Below are 24,623 nucleotides of genomic sequence, written 5' to 3' on the forward strand. Positions count from 1 at the left end.
GAAGGGAAATAGACAAGCTTGTCCAGAAGAAGGTTGCCAGTTCACCTGTTTGGTAATATGTTGGCTTTCAGTCAAATTAACTCAGTGATCCACTGGTTTTTAAGGGTGTCCTGTGCCATCTGTGCAGAATATAGTTATAATTGTAACATGAATGAATACAGCCCTCTTTAAACTTATGGGATAAAATGGGATAGCAGCGACTGTATTTTGCTCTGAAAGGCTCATTGGTATGCAGAGATGGTAATTGATTGCTGTTAGCCTTTAGTTTGATAAACAGTCATGTGTTTCCCATTGGACTGATGATTGTTTGGCAAAGGAGGTACCACAGTTTCGGTGACTATAAACTGCACTCATTACTCCCTGAGAGCTTTGTCTCTCACATACACATTCAGTTGCGCACCTGGCAGTGGTGGGTTTGAATCCCGCTTTGTGTCGGCACTGCTTCACTGGGTTAGCTTAGTTAGCATAGGACACTGGGCCATTTCACATGGGGCCCACATTAATTACCCAGCATATCTTAGCTTAGGTTTAGCGGTTAAGCTTTACACAGTGCCTCTGCTAAGGCCAAGGAAGTTTTTTTCATCATTTTATGTTTTATAAATGAAATATTTTTAATCTACCGTGGTTTCTGTGACTGTAAGCTGCAGTCATAACTCTTTGAGAGCTCTGTCTCTCACATACACATTCAGTTGTGCGCAGAACAGCAGGAAATCATCTGGCCTTCGGATGTCTTGCCTGAAATAATTTAAGACCAAACACACAGAGGCGGGTTAGAGACTGTGGTTTAGAAAGCTTTAAAGCTTTTGGAAACAGTCACTCAGTTTGATAGCCATTATAAGAGACAATAGAGAAAAAGAAAGCAGCACAGTCACATTCTAAGAATAGGCAGTTCTCTGCCTCTGTCTTTGCTCGGCGTCAGAACTGCGGGTTTGTCACTAAAAAACAGACTTATTTTGTTGCAGTGAGGTTCTGCCTCCAGCCAGCTTTTAACATACCGGCTCTGTCAGTCCTTTCCTGTTCCTGCCACCCAGCATTCCTCTCTCGGCACCCCGAGATGAAGTTCATCCTGACACTTCCTGCAGGGGGGCCGATTCTCTCCCAGCTATTTCTGCAATGTGATGGGAGACGTTGTTGTTCCGCTTATTATACAGTGAGAGAGCGTGGCGTGGCATGGCCTGATTTTAAACGACAAGCTGAGCCTGGGGTCATTGGAACTGAAGCAGGGCATACTTTTTCCCCAGCACTCTCTCGCTCTCTGCCCTGCTCTGCTGGCTGTGCCGTTCCTCCACATGCTTCACTGACTTCCATGCGCTTTCTCGGAATTGCACGCATCAGATTGGAGCAACAGAGATCGTTGCCACTGAACATGGTCATTATTACTGTTTTTGAATATGGTATGTGCAGGAGGCAGAAATAAACAGACTGTAATTGCACTTCATTAGTGATAGGCGGTATAGCAGTAATGTTTTTTTTTTATAAAAGGCAGGAACAGACAGTCTTAAACAGAGCCTTTTTCATTATCTCGCAAACATCATAGTTGAAATAAGGTCTGGATATGCACCCTCTCAGAGAGATTAGGTTCCTTCAGTTGTCCCCCACAGTCTGTCAGAACTGTTTATATAGGTCATTGTATTCATGTGTTGCTGTGCAGAGCCATCAAGCTCTCCTTGACAGACAGCACAGCTCTGAGTCAGAGCTCTGAATGCGTATTTACTCAGTACTTCCAGCCCTTTCTCACCGAGTGATGATCTGTTTGTGTTCAGGTCCACTGAGCAAAGTACAACTGATGACATGGACTCGCTCATGTTTTTTTGTGAATAGGAGCTCAGTTCCTGGGTCCTATTGCCCGTTCATGCATGTTACTGATAGTGTGCTAATTTGGTCCCCCTTGAGTCACTGGGTTCACAGAAGGGGTTTAATTGATATTTATTGACCATAATCATTTTTCTGCAACAATTAAATACACATTTATATTAAATGTTTAGGAAAAATGTGCCTCATTTTTGTCTTTTGTCTCTGAATGTCAGCTAGTGGTCCAGCAAAGTCATGCATGAACAGTAGTTAATTCTAGCGTAATAATTGTGCTTTAAAGGGGAATTGCACCAATTTTTTAGATTTACTGCATAGATTAAATTGTTAAGATATAAACAAAGTCATTCATTATGGTTTGATGTGAAATGCGCCTTTATAGAGAAACCTCAGAGTTAAAACGATTACATGCAGTGGTTACTAATGCGCTGCTTTATGTCTGAGGCATTGTTTTTATTATAGTTTTGTGATAGGATTTTTAAAAAAATTTAAAACTTTTTTTTGTTTGTTTGTTTTGTTTTGTTTTTATTCATGGTGGAAAGCTGCATGTAGGCGATCTAAGTCAAAGTAGTACCCATAGAATTTTTTTCCCCTGAATTTACGACTATTTTACCACTATCAACATTGCATATAAAACCTCTGAAGACATTCGGTTTACTGATCAGTGAACAAAATGTAGTAAATAGTAAATAAAATAGTTAGTAAATACAAGTCTAGACATTGCAACTGCTGGTTCCAGTCACCACCATTGATAAGAAATCCAAGTCATCATGTTTCTCAATTAACCATTTCACCTCACTGAATCTTTTTCTTCCCCTTATGTGCAACCACTCCATGTTGGAATGTCCTGTAGCAGGAGTCAGCCCAAGGTAATCTATCTCTTTGGAAAACTCTTGTATGAAAATAACCAAATGAATAATCTAATAATAATAAAGTTAACAGACCGTTAGATAATTTGTGTATGTATAACTCTATATCTCTGTATCTGTGTATTTCATGGCTTTTAGGTCTTTGCCTATGACTACTGTTTCTGGTCCATGGATGAATCAGAAAAGGAGAAATATGCAGGTGAGCTCTGACTGCCCTTTTTACTCTGTTTTCATGCATTAGCTATTAGTTTAGGGATGACAGTAAACACTCTCTGTGTTTCCGGTGTCTCAGCAGCCTGCTGGTGACAAGGTTATGTTTACAAATCAGAAGCTAAGCTTAATGTGACAGATTGAGTTTTTTAAGCAGTGCTGTGTCACCTTAAACCATCTATATTTAGACACTGTATCCAAGAGTTGTATACTCAAAAGTGAACAGAGCATTTTCCACATAAATTTACAGAGATGATGTCAGAGAATTCTAGTAAAAGCAAATGTAATAACTTTCTAAGAATGTGACTTTGATGTGTGTTACATAAACAAAGCTTTGTTGATGGTCTCCTCTGGTCTCTGTTGGTTACTCTGACAGTGGAACTGTTTTTAACTCTCTTTAACCTTTATTGCAGGTCAAGATGTGGTGTTCCAGTGCCTTGGGGAGAGTCTTTTGCACAATGCCTTCCAGGGTTACAATGCCTGCATCTTCGCATATGGGCAGACTGGTGAGACAGGCTCCCTACACAGCATATAATGCATTATAAACTTATACAATCAATATATAACCTATTAGTGTCCTTGGTGATGACTGTGTTATTAATTATTCATTTTAATAGATATTTTGTGAACAGCACAAAAGTGTGTACATCTGTTTATTTATTACAGCGTTTTAATATCATGTTTGTTTTTGCTGTATGTAGGCTCAGGGAAGTCGTATACCATGATGGGTTCGGTGGACCAGCCAGGTCTAATCCCCCGGCTCTGTAGCTCGTTGTTTGAGCGCACAGTGCAGCAACAGAGAGAGGAGGAGAGCTTCACTGTAGAAGTCTCCTACATGGAGATCTACAATGAGAAAGTTCGAGACCTCCTGGACCCTAAAGGGTGAGGGTCTTCATACATGATGTAATCGATTAATAGTGACAAACACTACTCTGTTTAAAGAGATTATTCTGCTTTAGTATGAAATTGATTGGAAGAACTGACCCCAAAATCACCTGGCCCTTTACAGCTGAATAACAAATTAGTGGTGAATTAAGTAGGCCTGTCACACACACACACACACACACACACACACACACACACACACACATCACCTGTCACAAGTATTACATAATCGCCTGATCGCAATTATTTGAGTTGATCACAATTATTTAAGCTGAGAAGTTGTTTTCCACAGTTATTGGATTTTAAAATATGTCTATGTAGTAACAAACAGGATGTGAATTGAGTGCTTCTTCATCAGTTGGATCGAAGCAAATCCATGTAAATAAAAGAAAGCATAAAACATTTGTTGAGAAACATCAGGTCTCTTTTTAAAAAAATCAACAAAAAAAAGATTCTAGCCTCTAACTCTGTGCTATAATACCTTTACAGGGCAGCGCTGAGTAATGTTTCCTTTTACTTGAGCTGTCTGTCATCAGTTGGGGTCTAGCAGCTAGGAAACAAGATAGTTAATCAGTCAATTTAGGCTTGTATTTCAAGAGATGAATATAATGAATATAATAACAATTAAATTTTAATCCCAGTTATGTATATGGCAATTAATTAGACCAGCAATAATTTCATGATTGTGACAGGTCTAGAATTAAATAATCAACTTGGTAGTTAATTGTAAAAGAAAGTAAATGACTCGGAAGGCTTAGAAATACTTGGCTGTAAGTCATTTTTCTTGATTCTTTTCTTGATTTCCTTGATGTTTGCATATTGAAATCAATATCATTCCATGTAAAATCATCCCCCTTGTCTTAATTATAAGGACTTTTGAAGTCTTTTGAAGGCATTTTTTTACCTGACAATCTTACTGCATCCATCAGTTAATGAAAGTTAATGCTGGCAGTAAGCATGATACCATGTAAGTAAATTGCTGTCCAAGGCGCAGGCTGGTGTGGACATTTTGGATATTTCATTAATTCCGTTCCATCAGTGGTTCTGTTCCAATGCTTGTGTGTATTTTCCACAGGAGTCGACAGGCTCTAAGAGTACGAGAACACAAAGTCCTTGGACCGTATGTGGATGGACTCTCTCGGCTTGCTGTGGCTAGCTATAAGGTAAACTGTGCCTAGTGTTGACAGACGACCAAAATCCTGTCAGACAAACTGATTGACTGCTTTCCCCTTTTTAGACTTTCACAGCTGTGATATTTTTATTTTGCAGACCAAAAACAATTCATCCATATTGAGGTTTTTTACAGAGTGAAATGTTTTGCAGTTGATAAGTTATTTTTGCATAAGACTAGCTGATGCCTGCCACCATGCAGTACACCAAGAAATAGGGTAGATCTCTGGGTTGTGAGAGTTATTGATATAATGGCTTTTTGATGATGTACTGCTGGTGAAAATCATTCTCACGTGGTTACAGTTGACAATTCTCGCACTAGCAGTGGTGATAATGGATCTCTAACATAATTGACTGTGGGACTGGCAATTACGTGTGATGAATGTACCTTTCATCGCTACATTGCTTTGCAAATTAGCCATTTGCATGGTCCCTTACGCATTTTTGTGTGAGAGCCAGTAGGATTCCCTGCAGTGTTGGTCTACAAATGCTACGTTCTGTAATGTTTGAAGATTTACAAAATACCATTCATAAGTAGAAGTACAGTATGTGTACAAACTCTAAGTATAAATGAGGAACTTAATCTGTCCCTGTCTTCATTTTCCTGAAGGACATTGAGTCATTGATGTCTGAGGGGAATAAATCTCGTACAGTGGCTGCCACCAACATGAATGAGGAGAGCAGTCGCTCCCACGCAGTTTTCAACATCATCCTCACACATACACTCAAAGACCTGCAGTCTGGGGTAAGGTTTAACTTATCATTGCTGCACTGCTGCTGATGTTTGACTTTCTCTTTATCAGTGGCCCTGCATGCAAATGCATTTTAACTTTCTTTCCTTTCACCACCTTCTGTAATGTGTAGTGTTGTGTCCTTTAGTTCCAGTTTCTCCTAATCCCAGTCCTAGGCACTGCACTCTCTGCACATTTTTCTGTTTTCACTATTTTAATGCAACCGAACGCATTAGCATATTATCAAGCACATTATGAGCTCGTTCAGGGCTACTAGAAAGGAAGGGAAGCAAGGAAAGCTCAGTATACACATAGAAGGCCTTACTTTATCCACCCTGTATGACTCAAAGCCAAGAGAGCTGTGACTTCAAAAAGCAGGAAAATCAATGAATAAGTTATACGTTTTCCTTACTCAAGTTTCAGCTTATCTCTGGCCCATGTGCTTTTGTTGCTGCGTTTCTCTGCACTGCCTTTTTTGCTACGGTCACCTGATTCAGCTCACTTCCCTTCCAGATCAATAATTCAGCAGTGACTGAACCATGCCTCTTACTCAACAGGTGCACTGCACTCAAATGCAGATGTGGCTCTAAATATAGTAGCAGTCCCACCATTCAAGCAGACCCAGAAATAAAGGCTAACCATGTCTCTAACTGCACACATCTTTTTACCCTGGTTACGTGATGGAAGTTTGGATCTTTAGACAAGAAATGATGAGTGCAAAATCTTTTTACATGAGATTTCCCTATGCAAATTACACTCTGCCATTGTTGAACTTTGAGAGCAGGTGTGGCACTCTGATTCATGTTTTCTTTGTCCTTGTCTGGTCTTATAGTGGCTCGGCATTGTGTTTGCTAACCAGTTCACCTGGTGAGTGAATAAAAGAGTACATAAAAGGAAATACGGCCCCCACCTTTATATTATATTTTTACAGTACTGTGCAAAAGACAGAGACCATCTTTTATTTATTTAATTTCAAGTCAGAATGGCCATTAAGTACAAGTTATTCATTTTTGTAAAAGATATTTCTGAGGAAAGAACGTCAAAGGAAAATATTTGAAAAAACAGGAGTTTCCGAACCTGGAGTTTAAAAAATGATTAAAAACTACAGTAGTAATAGTGCAAGACCTGGTAGACACCAGCACTGTCCCTATCACATAAACAACACTTAAAGCTTTTATGTTTGAGAGAGAGGAGAAAATCAAGCTGCTTCCGATCTGAAAAAATCCACAGGTGTGCTGTCCATCCTTCCACTGTGAGAAGACAGCTCAGCACTATGAGCAACCAACTTCTAAGACTAAACTTTAGAAATGTGGAAAAATCTGCATGCAAATTTCTTTGAAAAACTGAAAGCAAGTCTCTCTAGAAATTTGGGGTGAATGCACACTAAATACTGAAAAAATGTGTATTATTGATTTCTGCTTTTTTCTTGAAACTGAAAAATGAATAACTTGTACTTAATGGCCATTTAAACTGAAAGTCAAATATCTTAAGGGTGGGTCTCTCTGACTTTTGCACAGTACTGTTGCGCTTTACTTGGAAAGACCAGTAGAAATGGTCTTTGGGAACATTAAAATGTTGTGATATTAAAGGTTAATTAAATTATATGAAAGATACAAGGTTTGTTTACAACAGTGACAGTATAAGGCTTTAACTCTTTTAGTACAAATGCTGTTGCACTGTGGTCTTTGTCTCCATCCCCTCCTTCCACTCCACCAATTCACCCTCTCGTGTCCTGCCCCTCTCAGCAACGCTTTATTTCGGATGGTAATGTGAGTAATGGTGTTTATAGTAAGGTCTGTGCTCGCCTGGCTGCTCTTCATACTGCAGCAGTGCGCTGGACAGAGGAGAACAATGGATACTTGTGTCCTTGTTGGCATGGCCTCATTTGCCTTTGTTCATGCTCTGTTTGACAGTTTAGTGCAGTTTGGGCAGCGTAGTCATTCATACACAAATATTCAAGCAGTCTCTCTATTTTGGGGAGGAAGGATGCAGGGGAAAGCCTGACAGGCATGAAAATGCTTAAATAGTAAGGGTTGCATGAAGGTGAAGATTGTTTTTCTGCTTTAATCAAATCACCCTGCAGCCTTGGATGTTTGAATGTGAGTAAATTTTCTGTGTCTTTCTTTCTCTCTGTGCAGACAAGTGGAGAGAAGGTGAGTAAGCTGAGCTTAGTGGATCTGGCTGGAAGTGAGAGAGCAGCGAAGACTGGTGCGGCTGGCGAGAGACTGAAGGAAGGCAGCAACATTAACAAGTACATAACCATTACACTTCTCTGTCTCTTTGAACACAACACAGTACTTAAGCTTTGATGTGGCACTTTCTCCATGATGCATTCATCTATTTTTATCCTGTTTTTTTCTCACGTGGTTCACAGTTTCAATAAAGGTCTAAGTGTTTCTGAGTAATGGTGTAATTTTGCAGTTATGAGTGGTTATGGTATTTATTTCGGCTGCTCTTTACTTTGGCTGAGAGGCAGCTCATTTTCTGGAAGGCCAGGCATGTGAAAATGTTAAACTTTTGAGGCACAGTTTGTCCTGATGTTGATCATTAGGTGGTTAATAAATCCAGCTAAGAGGTTGGCTTTTGGTTTGTGTGCTTTGTGTGTTGTGAAAGTGAAGAGGAGAATGTGTGTGGGCATAGAGGGGCACTGTACACGCTCTCTGCTTCACTCTCTGTTTCTCTTTCTGGCACCCTGGGCAGGTCTCTAACCACTCTGGGGCTGGTGATCTCAGCGCTGGCTGACCAGGGTGCGGGGAAGAACAAGAGCAAGTTTGTGCCATACCGAGACTCGGTGCTCACATGGCTTCTCAAGGTAACGCCAGTGGATCTGCCACATCAACACAGGAAAAATTTCCACAGGGTTTCCCCATTTTCCTCTTAGTCATCCTTGCCCTCTTCTCTCTCTCTCTCTCTCTCTCTCTCTCTCTCTCTCTCTCTCTCTCTCTCATTCCCCTTTTGTTCTATCTTCCCTTCTCTCTCCTTTATGCTGTCTCTCTCCCATGCTCTGTTTTTCTTTTGCTCTGCTCTCTCTCCCTCTCGTTCTGTTTCTTTCCTTTGCTCTCCTTATCTTTTTCTCCTCACTCTTTCTCTCTTGCCCTTTCTCCCCTTTCTCTCACACTCTCTCTCACGGTCTCTCTTGCTTCCTTCCTCTGCCTCCCTACCTTACATGTTCGCGCTCTCTCTCTCTCTCTTTTGTGCTGTCTCTCTCCCCCATGCTGTTTTTCTTTTGCCTTTACTTTCTCTCTTGCCCTCTTTCTCCCTTTTCTTTCACACTCTCTCTCTCCTATTCTATCTCGCTCCCTTTCTCTCCTTCTCCACCTTACATGCTCACTCTGTGTCTGTCTCTCCTCTCTCTCTCTCTCTCTGTCTCTGCATTACATAGACAGTGTCACACACAAAAACAGTTCATGATGTATGAATCACTGAGTATTCTCTGGAAAGTGACCATCTCTCTATGCTCCTGTCCACTAATCTGCACCCCTCCTTCCCTCTGATTGCAGGACAGTTTAGGTGGGAACAGCCGGACTGCCATGGTGGCCACAGTGAGCCCGGCAGCTGATAACTACGATGAGACCCTATCCACGCTGCGCTATGCTGACCGAGCGAAAAGTATAGTCAACCACGCTGTGGTGAATGAGGACCCCAACGCCAGGATCATCCGAGAGCTGAGGGAGGAGGTGGAGAAGCTACGAGACCAGCTCACACAAGCAGAGGTACACCCTAACCAAACATGCCTCAGCAGGCAGTAATGGTTTCTAAATGCACTGATGCATCAATCTGGAGGCAATTCAACCACAATCATTTTTGAATGTTATAATGGATTATAATAATATTTGATAGTGTGTGCTCATCTTTGGCCAAATATATTTTTCAATGTTAATATCCATACGAATGTTTCATGTAATGTTTTTATTGTCTCTCTTCGCTCTATACTCATGTTGCAGCCGCTTCTTTTGTATATTTTTAAGATATGTAGTGTACCAAAAGAATTGAATCAAATAAAAACAAGAAATTACATGATGCACCGAAGAGCTTCCTAAAGAATTGTAATCAAATAGAGTTGCTATCTACGGTCTGCACCTCTAGTAGACAATGTGATTAACATTTAAATCAGAATTTTTGGTCAGTGACCTGAAAACTTGTAGGCTGATGCTGAGTTTGATGTTTGTGTCTTCTTTAGTCCATGAAAGCTCCAGAGTTGAAGGACAGATTGGAGGAGTCTGAGAAGCTGATCCAGGAGATGACAGTCACCTGGGAGGAGAAGCTAAGGAAGACTGAGGAGATTGCACAAGTAACCTTTGTCACATTATAGCCCCTTCTTTGAAAAGTGAATCAGTCACAGCCTGATTGGGGTGACTATGATGTTATATAATGTATAATGATGTTATCATTTACATGCTATAACATTTACAGAAATTATAGCTTTATAAGTGCAGACTTGAACAAAAATCGTGACATAATTCTCACCTTCTTCAGGAGAGGCAAAAACAGTTGGAGAGCCTGGGTATCTCCTTGCAGTCATCAGGGATCCGTGTGGGAGAGGACAAATGTTTCCTAGTTAACCTTAATGCTGACCCTGCCCTCAATGAACTGCTAGTTTACTACTTGAAGGTATGCTACTGTTTGCGTAGCTTTTTTCCTTTAGACAGGTGACACAGCAGATACTCTGTAAGTTGCTTCTTCGGATCAGCACTTAAATCCTACTATTATTCAAATACGCTGATGCTTTGGACTTCATACCTTCTTTATTTGACATTTATTACTACTTACTTACTACTACTTACAACACTTGTAAGTCATTGCATGTATAAGGAATATTTAGAGCAAATTGCTTACAGAGTAGTTTGTGTAGTTGTAGCCTTCAGTTTGTTGTTAATGGACAGCTAATATGGGATTGTTTTGCAGGAGCATACCAAGGTGGGCTCAGCAGACTCCCAGGACATTCAGTTATGTGGGATGGGCATCCAGGCTGAGCATTGCGTGATCGACATCACTCCGGAGGGGGCCGTATTCCTCAATCCCTACAGGAACTCTAGGTAATTTAGCATTCAGTCAGTAGACTGCCTCATTATTACAGTAATTTAACCAATGGTCCTTTTTTATTGTTTATTGTTGTGTGGGTTTTTTAGGTCAAGGATCATACTATCTGAAGAGCTGAAAAATAAATTTTTATAACTGCAAAACAAGCTTAATTTACTTTTTAGAAACTGAGAATTTTTTAGAAACAATGGACTAGTTCTGCCATTTAGTTCTGCATATTTACAGCATAGAGACTTATTTACAGAAATGGACTCAATGAAGAAAACTGTTTTGTTTAAAACTACTGTTTTGTCATGTTGCAGGACATGTGTAAACGGATCTCCTGTCACAAGCCAGCAGCAACTGCATCATGGTGACCGCATTTTGTGGGGCAACAACCACTTTTTTAGGTCAGTCTTTTCACCAGTGACGGATTGCTTGTGAAAAATGAGGTTAAAATATACTTAACAGAGGAGCCGAGTTCATTTTGGTTAAAGGTCTTTTGATTTCTGGTCATTAGCTGTTGTACTCGATTGCGTACACTCAGTGTAATGTCAGCCTTTTGGCCCTGCTGTCTGTCCTCCAGGATAAACCTTCCAAAGCGACGTGCGCGGCCTGCGGCTGAAGAAGAAGAGGGTGAAGGGGGCAATATGAAAAACAGTAATAGCAGTGAGCAGCTAGATGCAGATGGAGACACAGCCAGCGAAGTGTCTAGTGAGGTCAGCTTCAGCTATGAGTTTGCACAGACAGAGGTCATGATGAAGGCACTGGGGAGCAATGGTGAGTCCAACGAAAGGAATGATTGCACTAAAAATAGTGTGCCAAGTTTAAAAGAGGGCTGATTTAATCCAATTACTGTTCAAATACTTTTAGTAGTTATTTTTGGATATGCATCTTTGATTTCTGTGATGTTCTTATTCTGATTTGATTTCTCCTTGTCCCTCTGCAGATCCCATGCAGGCAGTCCTGCAGAGTCTGGAGCGGCAGCATGAGGAGGAGAAGCGATCTGCTCTGGAACGCCAGCGGCTGATGTACGAGCAGGAGCTGCAGCAGCTGCGCAGACGACTGACTCCAGAAAGGCAAAGCACACAGGCCTTGCCTTCGCAACAGCACTACCGCAGCATGGAAAGACTCAGCCTAGGAGGAGTGTCCTCTTCTTCCAGTGCCCAAAATCGCCTGCGCCAGTGGAGCGAGGAGAGGTTGGAGCACACCTTACTGAAAACAGACATGATATGCTACAGTAGACTTGTGTCAAAATACATTACAAGCACGTTTCTGTCACTATATTATTGTTAATTTTAGTTATTTATGTTTATTCATTTTATTTGTTTTATCAGTACATGTCAGGGATAATGCACACTTAGTCAAAGTAGAAATACTGGTGTTTTTGTGCCAACTGACTCATTCCTCTATATTTATTAATATAACAAACTTGACCTGATGACCTCTGTCTTGGTCCAGAGAGGCAGTGCTTACAAGAAGCTTACGGAAGCTTCGAGAGCAGATCGTAAAGGCCAATCTGCTGGTACAAGAGGCAAACTTCATTGCTGAGGAACTGGACAAGAAAACCGAGTACAAAGTCACTCTTCAAATCCCTGCTGCCAACCTAAACGCCAACAGGAAGGTAACCTCATCCTCCTCATCCATGCCGAGTGTATAGCAGCTTAGACTCTCAGACATTATTGCAATAGGATTATATACAACATAATGCAGGAAAACATTGTTTGTTTTTGCATGCGTGTAGCGGGATGCTGTGCTGAGTGAACCTGCCATTCAGGTGAGGCGAAAAGGCAAAGGCAAACAGATCTGGGCTTTGGAGAAGATGGAGAACAGATTGGTGGATATGAGAGAGCTCTATCAGGAGTGGAAGGACTATGATGAGGACAACCCTGTAAGTGCTGGAGCTTTTCTGACAACTAGTGGAATATTACCCTGACACCAGCTGACAAATGATCCAAACATACCCCCTTCCTTTCAGGTGATGCGTTCATACTTCAAGAGAGCAGACCCCTTCTTTGATGAGCAAGTCAATCATAGCCTGATCGGAGTGGCTAATGTCTTCTTGTCCTGCCTGTTCTATGATGTCAAACTGCAGTATGCTGTGCCTATTATCAATCAGAAGGGAGAGGTACGTTGAAACCGATGAATCTGTTATTGTGTGAAAGTGGTCACCACTTTTTTTTCCTGGAAAGCTACCTTTGTGCAGGTTTCACCTCCAAAGCAAGACTGCAGAGTTCATATTGTTTTGTGTGAAGGTGTGCAATCTAGGACTTGATCTGATAGATCCTTGAGGTGTTACACTGGCTTGTGTTTGGTTCAGGTGGCAGGACGACTGCATGTGGAAGTGGTGCGTGTTGCTGGAGGGGTTGAGGATAGCATGGCTGGAGGTGATGAGAGTGATAGCAGTCCTGAGGGAGAGAATCAAGAGCGTAAACTGGTCTGTATGGTAAGTACAGTAATGTTCTCTGGAGATAATCTAGATAAATTATCTAGATAATCCAGAAATCAGTGCTTACTGGCCACATTATGGGACAGATCTTGCAGGTGTACAGTTAGTTTACAGCTCATCTTTTTCCATGCACATGTGTTAGTCTTCCCTCTATACCTTCATCAGTTTCTGACCACAGGACCTCTGTTGTTGGATAAAGCAGTAATGTTGAGGTGTTTGAAAAAATTTCTGTGCGGAGAATGGTCTACCACCCTAACAATGTCTGGTCAGTGGTAGACTTGTGGTGGTCCTTTTGAATTGGTGGATGGGGTAGAGGGTGGCTGGCAGTTGTGCAGCAATAGATGGGCTACGGTCATTAAATGTACACCTACAAAGTGAACTAAAATAGTATGCGTGTAGGTGCACGATAAGTGTATCTAGTCAGCTGGCAAATCAGCATTTATTCCGTTTTAGTTTACGTTATACCTCGGTTGATGCTTCACAAGTTTTTTTTCCCTCCACATCCATCTCCCCCTAACAGATTAAGATCCTGCAGGCTACAGGCCTTCCCCAGTACCTGTCCAACTTTGTTTTCTGCCAGTACTCTTTCTGGGACCAAGCTGAACCCATTATTGTGGCTCCGGAGGTGGATCCCTCTGCCTCATCACCAAACAGCAAAGACCCCCACTGCATGGTGGTTTTTGACAGCTGTAAAGTAAGAACCAGTCTTCATGAAATAAAAGAATTTGATGCTGTATTTAAACATTGTTGTTTCAAAACGTACCTTTCACTTCCTAGTCCAAATAATCCATGTATGGAAACTAAGCTCCAAAAACAGCCCATTTTGATCTCACAGTTTCTGGTGTCATTTAAAACCAACACATTTTTATGTATATATTCACCTACTCAGCCTACAACAACCTTCCATTTATGTTGAAGTTATAAGTAGTCTTTCAGCCCAAGCTTCTTTTTGAAAGAGGCGCAGTACCAGACACTCATATATTATATATCAGTCTTAAAGACACAGCAACAAACACTGTTTAATTCTAAGAGATAAGGAGAGATTGGAAAATGGTCATGTAAAAATGAATTTTGGCCGTTTTTTGGACATAAAATAACACAAATGTTATAAGTGAACCTTGGAGGGGAAAAATAAAATACAAGACAAATGTAGGATACGAGTCCTTTTAAGCAGTAATTGTGCACGTTTTTTTTTTTCTATTTTGCCATCTACAGTCATCTAGAGATCATACCAAAACAAAGAAAATAAGACAGATTTCTGTTTTTTGTGTGGTAGGAGCTGGCAGTGGCTGTGACAGAGGATTTCATTGAGTATCTAACAGAGGGTGCAGTGGCCATTGAAGTGTATGGTCACAGGCAGTCTGATCCAGGCGGGAACCCTGCCCTGTGGGACCTCAGTATCATTCAAGCCAAGACCCGTACACTGCGTGACAGGTGAGTGGCAGGTGAAATGAAAAAAATAAATAACCTCCTCTAGGCAGAGTTTTTGAGCAGATTTTAGTTCCTCTATTAACATGTCTTCTGCAGTTGGCCTACCCCTGTCTTAAGAGGGTTTACTGTCTAATGATCCTGTTTCTTGTTGTAAGTTCTTAATTCTGCTGGTTCGATGTTGCAGTATCTGTGATTTCTTTTGTTGCGCCATAGTGAACGCATTACAAAGCAGTATAAAACAGTACAATTACTACTAATCCCCTAGAGCCAGTTTGTCTGTGTCTGTACCCAGTACATCAGAGTGGAGCATGATGTTGTTTGTGTAACTGTACATGTGCTTCTTTCATTCTTTCTCCAGGTGGAGTGAGGTGACGAGGAAGCTGGAGATGTGGGTGCAGATCCTGGAGTTGAATGAGAATGGAGAGTATATGCCTGTGGAGGTTGTGCCAGCACGAGACATTCGTACAGGAGGCATCTTCCAGCTCAGACAGGTGACTTTCACTGTGCATGATATCAAACCCTGTCTTGAGGCATTTTGTGTGTTATTATGATTTATATGGGGTATGATTAGAGATATGATAGAGATTAGGAATATGGGAAAAGTACTGGATTCTGGGGTGTCTTGAAAGGTACATGTGTACATGTGCTTTGCAGGGTCAGTCTCGGCGGATACAGGTGGATGTGCGTTCGGTGCAGGACTCTGGCACCATGCCTCTGATAGCTGAGATCATCCTGGGAGTGTCCATTGGGTGTGTGGAGATCAGACAAGCTCGCCCAGCTAAAGCCAGTGACTCACAGGAGGTGATAAACAAAACCTTGGATATATATTTTTTTTATTCTTTTTTTATTTATTTATGTATTTTACAGTTTAAGGAAATGCCTGCTGGTCATTTACTGTTGTGAAATGAAATGCTTTTTTATTTTGTAGTCGGAAGGTGATGAAATGGACAGCTATCAGGTATGTTTGATTTGCAATAAGAGCTATCAGGTATGTTTGATTTGCAATATTGACCTGTTGAATTTTATAGATGTCTATAAAAATGCTGACAGGTTGAATGTCAGCAATTTTATAGACAGTGTTCCCCTGGTGGTGTAATATTTAGTTAGTTGTATTTCCATCACAGGAGCGAGACCTGGAGAGGCTGAGACGGCAGTGGCTTGCAGCTCTCACTAAGAGACAGGAATACCTGGATGAGCATCTCCAAACCTTGGTCAGCAAAACAGGTATAAAATGATCACTGTTGCTTTCATGCATTCATTCAGTTCAGCTGGCAGACATTCTGCTCTGCCCATGTAAGCGTGCCTCCACTGCGTGCAAAGTCAATCAAAATATTAAAGCTAAATGAAATGGTAAAGTTAGAGAGAAGGTGCACAGTGAGGTAGCTTGCTAGCCTACAGTGTCCTGTTATCACCTGGGTATAAAACATCATGTGGCATAGACTTGCTGCTGTTTGTAAGGTTCTCAATATCAGTATGGAGTGGGTGGCCATTTTTTGGGAATTGGTGAACCAAAAGTTCTGACTGAGGAGGTTAGTTACATTAGGCTACATGTTAACATGTTATTATGTGACTGTAAAAGATCTTATCTCGCCTGTTTATGGTCAGATAAGTCAGAAGATGATGTGGAGCGAGAGGCCCAGCTGCTGGAGTGCCGCTTGACTCTGACTGAGGAGAGGAATGCAGTGATGGTGCCCTCTGCTGGTAGTGGCATCCCAGGAGCTCCTGCAGAGTGGTGAGACAATAGTGACTGACAGTGCATGCTGGTTCTTAATACATGATGTATTCTCCTATCATTATTCGAATACATAATATATTCTGTTATTTATTTTTCAGTTGATGACTTCAGTTAAATTCTGCCCACATTTAATAGTACAAGAAATAAAACATGCTGTGGCCAGGGCAACTATTCTTTGTATTCATTGTGTGAAAGATGTTTTCGTACTAAACTGGCTATATTTAGACACTGAAAAAACACATTTTCATGCCTTAATGCTTTATTTCAATTGAGCATGTTTTGATATTTTGCCTGGTCTTGGCAGGGTACCGGTGCCTGGGATGGAAACTCACATTCCAGTCCTCTTCCTTGACCTGAGTGGTATGTTAACTCTTGTGGATCAAAATTGCCAAAACGCCAGTGCTGGCTACTTTTTTAATGTGAAATGCCCATAAAAATCTCTCTCTCACTCGTCTCTCTCTCTCACGTGCTCTCTCTCTCTCTCTCTCTCTCTCTCTCTCTCTCTCTCTCTCCCTCTCCTCTCCTCTCCTCTCTCTCTCTCTCTCTCTCTCTCTCTCTCTCTCTCCCTCCCTCTCTCTCTCCCTACCAGCGGATGATTTTAGCTCTCAAGAAAACCTTGAGACACCAGAGGCTGGTGGCTGGGATGCCTCACTCAGTGGTGAGGATGAGGACGAGTTCTTTGACTTGCAGATCGTCAAACATTACGATGGGGAAGTAAGTGAGCAATTTTACATCTTTTGAAAATCATTTCTTGTTTTGGAAGTTGTCAGTACAAACATGCATTTGTGGCTTTCTTCCATTTAAATGACTAATAGCACCCCGTACTGGAAAAATGTCAGACTGCAACACTTACTCTTGTGAGTGAGTGAGTGAGTTCCCAAGCCGTGTCCAGTCCATGAGACTGGCTTTCCATTGTTATAGTGGAGCTGCTCTGGAATTTAGCTAGATCTGCCTGTGGAGAGGGCGGCACGATAGCAGAGTGGGTAGCGCTATCGCCTCACAGCAAGAAGGGCCTGGGTTCGATTCCCAGCCGGGCGACCAGGGTCCTTTCTATGTGGAGTTCGCATGTTCTCCCCGTGTCTGCGTGGGTTTCCACTGGGTGCTCTGGTTTCCTCCCACAGTCCAAAGACTTGCAGTCAGGCCAATTGGATATGCTAAATTGCCCCTGGGTGGGTGGGTGTGTGTGTGTGTGTGTGTGCGCATGTATATGTCTGTCTGTCTGTCTGTCCTGCGATGGACTGGCGGCCTGTCCAGGGTGTATCATGCCTTCCGCACAGTGGCTGCTTGGATAGGCTCCAGTTCCCCCCTCGACCCAGAAGGTTAAGCAGCTTAGAAGGTGTGGGTGGGTGTGTGTGTGCCTGTGGAGACACCATGAAGTATAATATTTTTTTAGAAATTTAAAGATGTAACTTATCTGAACCATTGTGGCACTTAAGCTAAACAGGAAATGCTGAGAATCTTGCTCGGATGTTATGCCACACTAAGAAACCCGCAGCATATTTTTACTTTGCATGTTGCACCTTCACAGCTAAATATTTCTATTTAAAGCATAGCTTTGAATATTATTGAATTATCTCTTTCAATTGTGAGTGCATGAGATCTCTCATTGTCTTTCCTCCTCAAAAAACAAATTGCACCAAAGGATCCTACCCTGTAATGTGTCTGGGTGCTTGTTTTACAGAAAATCTGATTGTGAAATTATTCAGATTTTTTTGAGTGAGAATTGCGTCTAAGATTGAAGTTTTTTTCCCCACCCCTATTAGCAAGCAAAATGTTAACACCAACTGTTTCTGATTTGTTCTCAGGTAAAAGCAGAAGCGTCCTGGGACTCTACGGTTCACGGGTGTCCTCAGCTAAGTCGAGGAGGAGCTCCAGACCAGAGGGTTTACCTGACTATACGGACTGTGGTGCAACTCAGCCATCCAGCAGAGATGCAGCTGGTTTTACGCAAGCGCATCTGTGTGAATCTTACTGGGCGACAGGTGAGCAGCGCCTTCCTGCCTACCTTCTTTTTGCTTTGTGCAAACATGCAACAGTGAATATAAATTGAATTCTTGAATAATTTGTCTTGTTTTATGAAGGGCAAAATATATCATTTTTTTCCTCTGCTGTGTCTTTTCAGACATGTTATTGTAATCTACTATCTTTTTTTTTTGTCTCTGGGGCTGCAGGGTTTTGCTCAAAACTTCCTGAGGAGAATGTCCACACGGAGCACCATCCCTGGCTGTGGGGTGACCTTTGAGGTTGTGTCCAATATCCCAGGGGTAAGCATGTGGAGTTTAATGCCAAAACAAACAATGAAAACACCTCCACTTACAGTGTAAGTTGTAGGCTAGTGTTTCTAAATATTACGGTTCCAAATCATAGCACTGAGGCAACCCTTAGTCTATTCTTTTTTCCTACTTGAAAACACCAGATTCAGCTGAACTGTATTTTAAGGCTTTTAGGAGTCTGATCAGGAGCAAGGAAAAACAAAATATCTAGAGATTTTTTGTTCTGTTAAGCCTTCGTAGGTACATAATGTAGGATATCAAAGGTGGGCGATATGGCAGAACTACTTCGACTTTAACATGGTACTGAATTGTATCATGATTTTTAGTTTTTGACATTTGTGAAATAGTAAAAAGCTTCAACAAAACAATAACAACTTTGAGCACATTTAAGAAGGAAAAGGAGGAGAATTTGGGTCCTAAATTACATTAAATGGATATTATATTTCAAAAAAAGTATTACTTTTCACTATTAATTCATTAAACAGTATTACGGAAGAGATTTAATGTACTCCTTAAAGTCAACATAAATCTGAAATCATAATGTAGTTTTTTTTTCATGCAGTGACATTTCTGAGTGAAAAACAGCTAGGCAGCGTCTCTGAGCTCGCTGCCCATTTTCTATCAGTGATGGGGTGGGAGGGTGGTCAGAGTGACATGATCAAAAATCGAATGACATTTTCGAGGCAGGCAAATGTCCCATTTTTGTCGAGAAAAACAAGCATTTTGTCTTTTGAATGATGTATGATGAATAATGTTTGACTAGAGACATAAAACTAACATGATAAAAAGGTTGACTTCAAAGGAGAATATGGAGTTTATGAATGTGTGTAATCAAACACAAATGAATTTGCCCATCAGGATGCTCAGAGCTCAGAGGACAGGGAGATGCTGGCCCGGATGGCTACGAGCGCAGAGAACCCGAAGTCCTCAGACAACGAGGCAGCCATTGAAAAATATCTGCGCAGTGTTCTTGCAGTGGAGAACATCCTCACCCTGGACCGCCTACGGCAGGTAGGAACTAACTCTCATTGTAATTCATTCAGAGTTGTGTAGCTGAATAATTAATTACTTTTAAATGACTTATTACAGATTTGTGATGGTAATTCTCCATGTCCTGCAATGTGTCTGTGTTCTTTTTTCCTGCGTTCGTGTTCAGGAAGTGGCTGTAAAAGAACACTTGGCAGGCAAAGGGAAAGGAAGCAGACGGAGTCTCAGCTCCCCCAGTGTGCACAGGGTAAGCCCTCACAGCTGCTGCTGAACATGCCTCCAGAGAGTTCCCAACTCCAGGGATTAGAGTGAGAACAATCCTTTCAGATTAACATGTTCACATGACAGCAAAGTTGTGTGCAAGTCACCTGGCCTCTCTCTGACTTTTGCTAGAGTCAGAACTCATTCTATAATTTGAGTATTGTAGGAAGGCCTAAAAGGTGATCAAATCAACAGTTTTGAAATGATTGGTTCATATGATTTTTTTTTCTGATGTTGTAGATGGGAAAGATAAAATGTCCCTAAAATAAATGCGTCATTTTTTTCCCCTGAATATATTGATGTAGTCTAACTGTTTCTCCTGCATGTCTTACACCATGCAAGGCCTGAAAAAAGTTGGGAGAATCTGTTACTGTCTCCAGCATAGCAACAGCTTTGCGCTAAATGTGGAGTAAAATCATTAAAAATGTTTAGTTGAAACCAAGTGAAATTGAAAATTTGTGAGAAGTTCCTTAAACAATATATATTTTATTTTAAACAAACATCAACTTTATTAGTGAGTGAAATCAGATGCATTCACATTACTGAAACATAAAATCTTCCTCCATAGTGGGGTTCTCATTACCATTGTGCATGGAAAAAATACATTAATGTTCAAATTTTTATATTTTGCACATTTGTAAGTATAGTAAATTAGTAAGTAAAAAGGTTGAGTCATTTTATGTTATTTATGTTTTTACTAGATGTATTTAAAAAGCACACCTGACAAAGATGACTTGTTTATTTGGAGCAGTCTGATGAAAATAATAGCTCCAATGTGTGGGTAGCTTTCTCTGTTCTGCCAAAGACCTTTTAAAATTCTTAAATGGATTTGCTCTGGAAATAAAAACATTTTTTTTACATTTTTACAACATGCAAGCATGCCCATAGTGAAACTATTTTGAAAACTATCTTAAAATGTTTTTCCCCCCATGTGTCACTCAAGTTTGATGATGTAGTGTTTGACATTACTTGGTTTTGTAAGATCACCCTTATGTTACTCTCTCCTTAGTTATCTGGGAGCAGACAGGATTTGTCTCTAAACTCAAGCCTGGAGGACAACAAGGTAGGGGTCCAGTCTGTTCTGTGTGCCTCATCAGCAGTAAATGACAAGTGTTTTGAATTCTAATGTGGTGCTTTAAAAGGGACCCTGCCTGACCCCAGATTAACCTCACTTTAACTGTCTCTCCTATTTTTTTAAGAATCGATGGGAAAGCCAGCAGGACATCTTCATGACGTCTCCTCAGTTCAGCCGCACGCTACCTCGGCCCACCAGGGAGCCGACGCCTCCACCACCGACCCAAACCCAAACCCAAACCCAATCCCAACCACAACCCCAGGATCCAGAGCAAGGTAAACCAGCCATGCTTCTGTTTTGAGTGCTTTGAAACTGAGTGATGTCTGATTGTCTTCACTGCAGAATCTTCATCTGCCTGGGCCAGTCTGTCCGTCAACTCTTTATCAGTCTACTAAACTGTGCTAGTGACTCCTATGCATGTTACATAAAATTAATCCTATTAATCCAGTCCTATAATAGTGATCCCAAAATCATAAAATTGTGTAATTGCAATTTTTTGAGTATTTGTAATTGAGTAATTCACTTTTAATTACTTGCATGTACAGAGGTATTTATAGAACCTCAGAAATACAGTTCAAATCACTTAAACCGAATAGAATAATCAGACTTCCTTTTCTAGACATGTCACTGTTTTTTCCATTGCTTCTATTTGTCTTGTCAAACTATTTATGTTGTTGTCAATGTGGCATTTATGTGTGCTTGCCTTCAATTTCTTGCACCCTTCCTGTCCACCTCCGCCACGTCCGTCCTTGTTTCTCTGTCCCTGTCTGCTCTCTTCATATTTTCTTTTCTCCACTTCTCTGTTGGCCTGTCTCTGGCTCCATTTGTCCTCCTCTGGCTCCTACCCGACCTCCCCACAGGTCTTTCAGGGCTTGCTGCTTCTTATCTCTCCCCAGTCAAGGCCCTGGTCCCCCAGATGCCCAAGCTGCTTAAGTCCCTGTTCCCTGCTCGCGATGACAAGAAGGACCTCCGTCCCTCTCCTCACTCTCAGCAGGTGCGTCTGGCTCTTCCTTTTACTGAACACATTTTTCTGTAGGGAGTGGCACTAGCAACTGCCGTTTTCATTAGCAGTAACAAAAGTGTGTGAAATTTGATGTTGATTATTAGTTTACATCAGGGCTGGGACCACTTACTGATTTGAGCGCTATATATTGTTAACTGCCATTTAATTATTTTAACAGAATTTATCTGGGAAAATTGCATCAAAAGCAATATTTTTTCATGCTAAATTCTAGTTTTCATCGTTGTGAGGTCTTGTCACATCAAGTCAATCATTACAGATTTAACACACTGAAATCTTCACATCAATGATTATTTATTTAACACTGAGAACACGGGAAGAAGAAATAGATTCATTTAGTAATGGGGACAAAGTCATAATTTTTCCTTTAGTGTGACTCAAGGATGCAGATGCTGGGTAAGAGCTCATTTTGAGGCAAAGTTCAACAAACATGAGGTCTGATGTGAAAGATGGCATTGGACATTGGAGTGTTTTACGTTTTAAAAACTTTTTTCCTTTGCAAAACTTTGACAGCTTTCAGATTTATTGGATATTTATGGATAATTTTATTTCCATCAATCTTTCAGAATTGCTTTTCATCCCAGCCCTAATTTACTCATAGCTTATTGAAACAAGCAGAGGAATTATTTTTAATGTGCAGATTGCAAGCTTTTTATCTATATCACATTTGTGGTCATAAGTAGATGATTCTATTATGACTTAAATATGATGAAAATTCATTGTTTGCCATGTTTGTCATTTGTGGACATTGGAAAAAAAAAAGTTAGAAGTACAGACTCGAACCTGGCGATACAGAATATTAATCGAGTCTACATGTAATAACTGACTGTGCAATAAATCGTAATTGTCTCATTACATTCTTTAATAACTTGCAACCTCTGCTTAAGCTTTTCACTCATGCAGAACTGAAGGCATAAATTATTTATCTTATAAAGAGAAACAGCAGTTGTAAGAAGAGCATACATTTTCAGGAATAACTCAATAGCAGCTGTTGGATAAAATCCATAATCCATATATTGCATTCCATAATCTCAAGCATCTCTAATAAAATCTAGCAAAATTATCTCTTCCTATGCTGGCTGGATTTAAACTGTGTGCTATTTATTGGTGTTTCCTGTATGACCAATTTAATTTCACTTGACCATTTTAGTACTTGGGTAATGCTTTTCTGTTTTCCTATTACTTAATTTCCATATAGAGAGCATTTGCTGATGCTGTATTGCCAGTGTTTTTCAAGCATGCTGTTATTCTTCATAGACTATGGCAAATTAAGTAGTAATTGTAAGACTTGCAGGCTGCAGTCATCTTTTAAGATGATGTTTTTATGATGAATTGTCTCTTTTATCTGTCATGTTAAAGGAACCTGCTTAGTATGCATGAGCACTAAAGTTCTACTGCATAATTTCCTGAAGATTAATTTTCCTGTCATAATCTTTGATCTTATTTGCTGCGGCACTGTAGGCTGACTATAGATAGATAGATAGATAGATAAATCTGTGGCAGTATTTACACGCTCATGCACGCACACCCACTTCACACTCTTACTTTCGATTTTAGATCAAGCTTATCCTACAGTTTATTTGCAAAACCTTACAAATCCAATTACTCCACAATTATAAAACATTATAAAAATGTAAGCAAAGATTTTCCCTCTTTCCAGCATGTGCCCCGTATTATGATGCAAACCAGCAACAATCCTGATGAAAACAGAGTTCGAGTAGAGCCGGTAAGAGAATCTCAACCCTGCATACCTTGCCTATATGTAAATGAAATATCCCAGAGATAAATAAATAGGTCATGTTTTCAGGGAATAAAGGGCCCATATTATTATTTGGTTTGGAAATAATAATGTAATATAATAATAGAAATAATAATAAGTGTTTGATGTAGCGTCTCACAATTTAGTAATGTAGTATTTAACAATTGAATATGATTAAAGTCTCAAAATGTACCCCTGTCCGTATATGGCACTTAAGCTGCAAAAAAACTTGTTTTATGTTAATTATTTATTTGTGATGTCACAAAAACTAGTGCATTTACATATTGTAGCACGGCATGTGCTACCCCAGGCTCATGGAGGACGCTGGAGGCAGGGTTCAGTGTTGTAGCAGCCGTATTCTTTAATCACACATCAAATAAATACAACACAAAACAAAACTTTTCAGTGGCTTAAGCTAGCTAGACTTTTCAGTCTTTTCAGCTCTTCAGTTCCCGGCTGCTGCTTGTCCCTCTCTCTTGTTCCCCCTCAGCTCTTTAAAATGCACTCAGGCTGCCAGCCAGATCAGCACCCGAGCCGAGAGGGAACGAGAGCTCGCTGCTCTGCCTCCCCGTCACCGTCCCCAGCTTGCAGCTCGGGCCGCCCGGGTCGAACGTGAGGTGTAATGAAGCGGCCTCGCTGCGGAACAGGGGCGGGGCTCGGGCGGCGGAGCTCGGGACTCGCTCTTTGTCCATGTGCCTCTTGTTGCCGGCACCGTTGTTGTCGTTGTCCTTCTCCTCCTGCCATCACTTGCGTCACTCGGGTCACTCGGAGGAGCTCGGGCTTTGCACTCTGCCCCCTCCTCACTCGCTGCTCTCTCCCTGCCGTCCCGGCCGAGGTTCGTCGGCGCTAGGTGTTCGGGCCCTGCCTTCCTGCCGGCTCTCACGCCTGTCATCGTCGGGGCACGGGGGTGGGCACATGCCACACATATATATGCATATT

General features: G+C 41.1%; 1 protein-coding gene across 3 annotated transcripts in view; it reads left to right on the top strand.

The window, feature by feature from the left end:
* kif13ba (kinesin family member 13Ba) overlaps positions 1 to 24,623 on the top strand; it is a 45,512-nt gene that overhangs the window by 14,234 nt on the left and 6,655 nt on the right. The window contains exons 3-38 of one of the 3 annotated variants that reach the window (XM_036592540.1): positions 2,663 to 2,678; positions 2,817 to 2,877; positions 3,302 to 3,394; positions 3,590 to 3,770; positions 4,849 to 4,936; positions 5,554 to 5,688; positions 7,813 to 7,925; positions 8,375 to 8,486; positions 9,175 to 9,387; positions 9,855 to 9,965; positions 10,151 to 10,285; positions 10,580 to 10,710; positions 11,017 to 11,103; positions 11,280 to 11,473; positions 11,643 to 11,892; positions 12,155 to 12,317; positions 12,438 to 12,584; positions 12,672 to 12,821; positions 13,014 to 13,139; positions 13,663 to 13,836; positions 14,419 to 14,576; positions 14,932 to 15,064; positions 15,228 to 15,374; positions 15,502 to 15,531; positions 15,698 to 15,797; positions 16,179 to 16,305; positions 16,613 to 16,668; positions 16,898 to 17,022; positions 18,114 to 18,290; positions 18,480 to 18,572; positions 19,440 to 19,592; positions 19,738 to 19,815; positions 20,839 to 20,892; positions 21,029 to 21,179; positions 21,765 to 21,898; positions 23,586 to 23,651. In XM_036592540.1, the coding sequence (XP_036448433.1) occupies positions 2,663 to 2,678; positions 2,817 to 2,877; positions 3,302 to 3,394; positions 3,590 to 3,770; positions 4,849 to 4,936; positions 5,554 to 5,688; positions 7,813 to 7,925; positions 8,375 to 8,486; positions 9,175 to 9,387; positions 9,855 to 9,965; positions 10,151 to 10,285; positions 10,580 to 10,710; positions 11,017 to 11,103; positions 11,280 to 11,473; positions 11,643 to 11,892; positions 12,155 to 12,317; positions 12,438 to 12,584; positions 12,672 to 12,821; positions 13,014 to 13,139; positions 13,663 to 13,836; positions 14,419 to 14,576; positions 14,932 to 15,064; positions 15,228 to 15,374; positions 15,502 to 15,531; positions 15,698 to 15,797; positions 16,179 to 16,305; positions 16,613 to 16,668; positions 16,898 to 17,022; positions 18,114 to 18,290; positions 18,480 to 18,572; positions 19,440 to 19,592; positions 19,738 to 19,815; positions 20,839 to 20,892; positions 21,029 to 21,179; positions 21,765 to 21,898; positions 23,586 to 23,651 (4,462 nt within the window). The remainder of the gene's footprint in view (positions 1 to 2,662; positions 2,679 to 2,816; positions 2,878 to 3,301; positions 3,395 to 3,589; positions 3,771 to 4,848; positions 4,937 to 5,553; positions 5,689 to 7,812; positions 7,926 to 8,374; positions 8,487 to 9,174; positions 9,388 to 9,854; positions 9,966 to 10,150; positions 10,286 to 10,579; positions 10,711 to 11,016; positions 11,104 to 11,279; positions 11,474 to 11,642; positions 11,893 to 12,154; positions 12,318 to 12,437; positions 12,585 to 12,671; positions 12,822 to 13,013; positions 13,140 to 13,662; positions 13,837 to 14,418; positions 14,577 to 14,931; positions 15,065 to 15,227; positions 15,375 to 15,501; positions 15,532 to 15,697; positions 15,798 to 16,178; positions 16,306 to 16,612; positions 16,669 to 16,897; positions 17,023 to 18,113; positions 18,291 to 18,479; positions 18,573 to 19,439; positions 19,593 to 19,737; positions 19,816 to 20,838; positions 20,893 to 21,028; positions 21,180 to 21,764; positions 21,899 to 23,585; positions 23,652 to 24,623) is intronic. The other 2 variants (XM_036592542.1, XM_036592541.1) reach the window with 2 other exon arrangements.

The sequence above is a fragment of the Colossoma macropomum genome, unplaced genomic scaffold (genome assembly GCF_904425465.1).
Source record: "Colossoma macropomum unplaced genomic scaffold, Colossoma_macropomum, whole genome shotgun sequence".
NCBI lineage: Eukaryota > Metazoa > Chordata > Actinopteri > Characiformes > Serrasalmidae > Colossoma > Colossoma macropomum.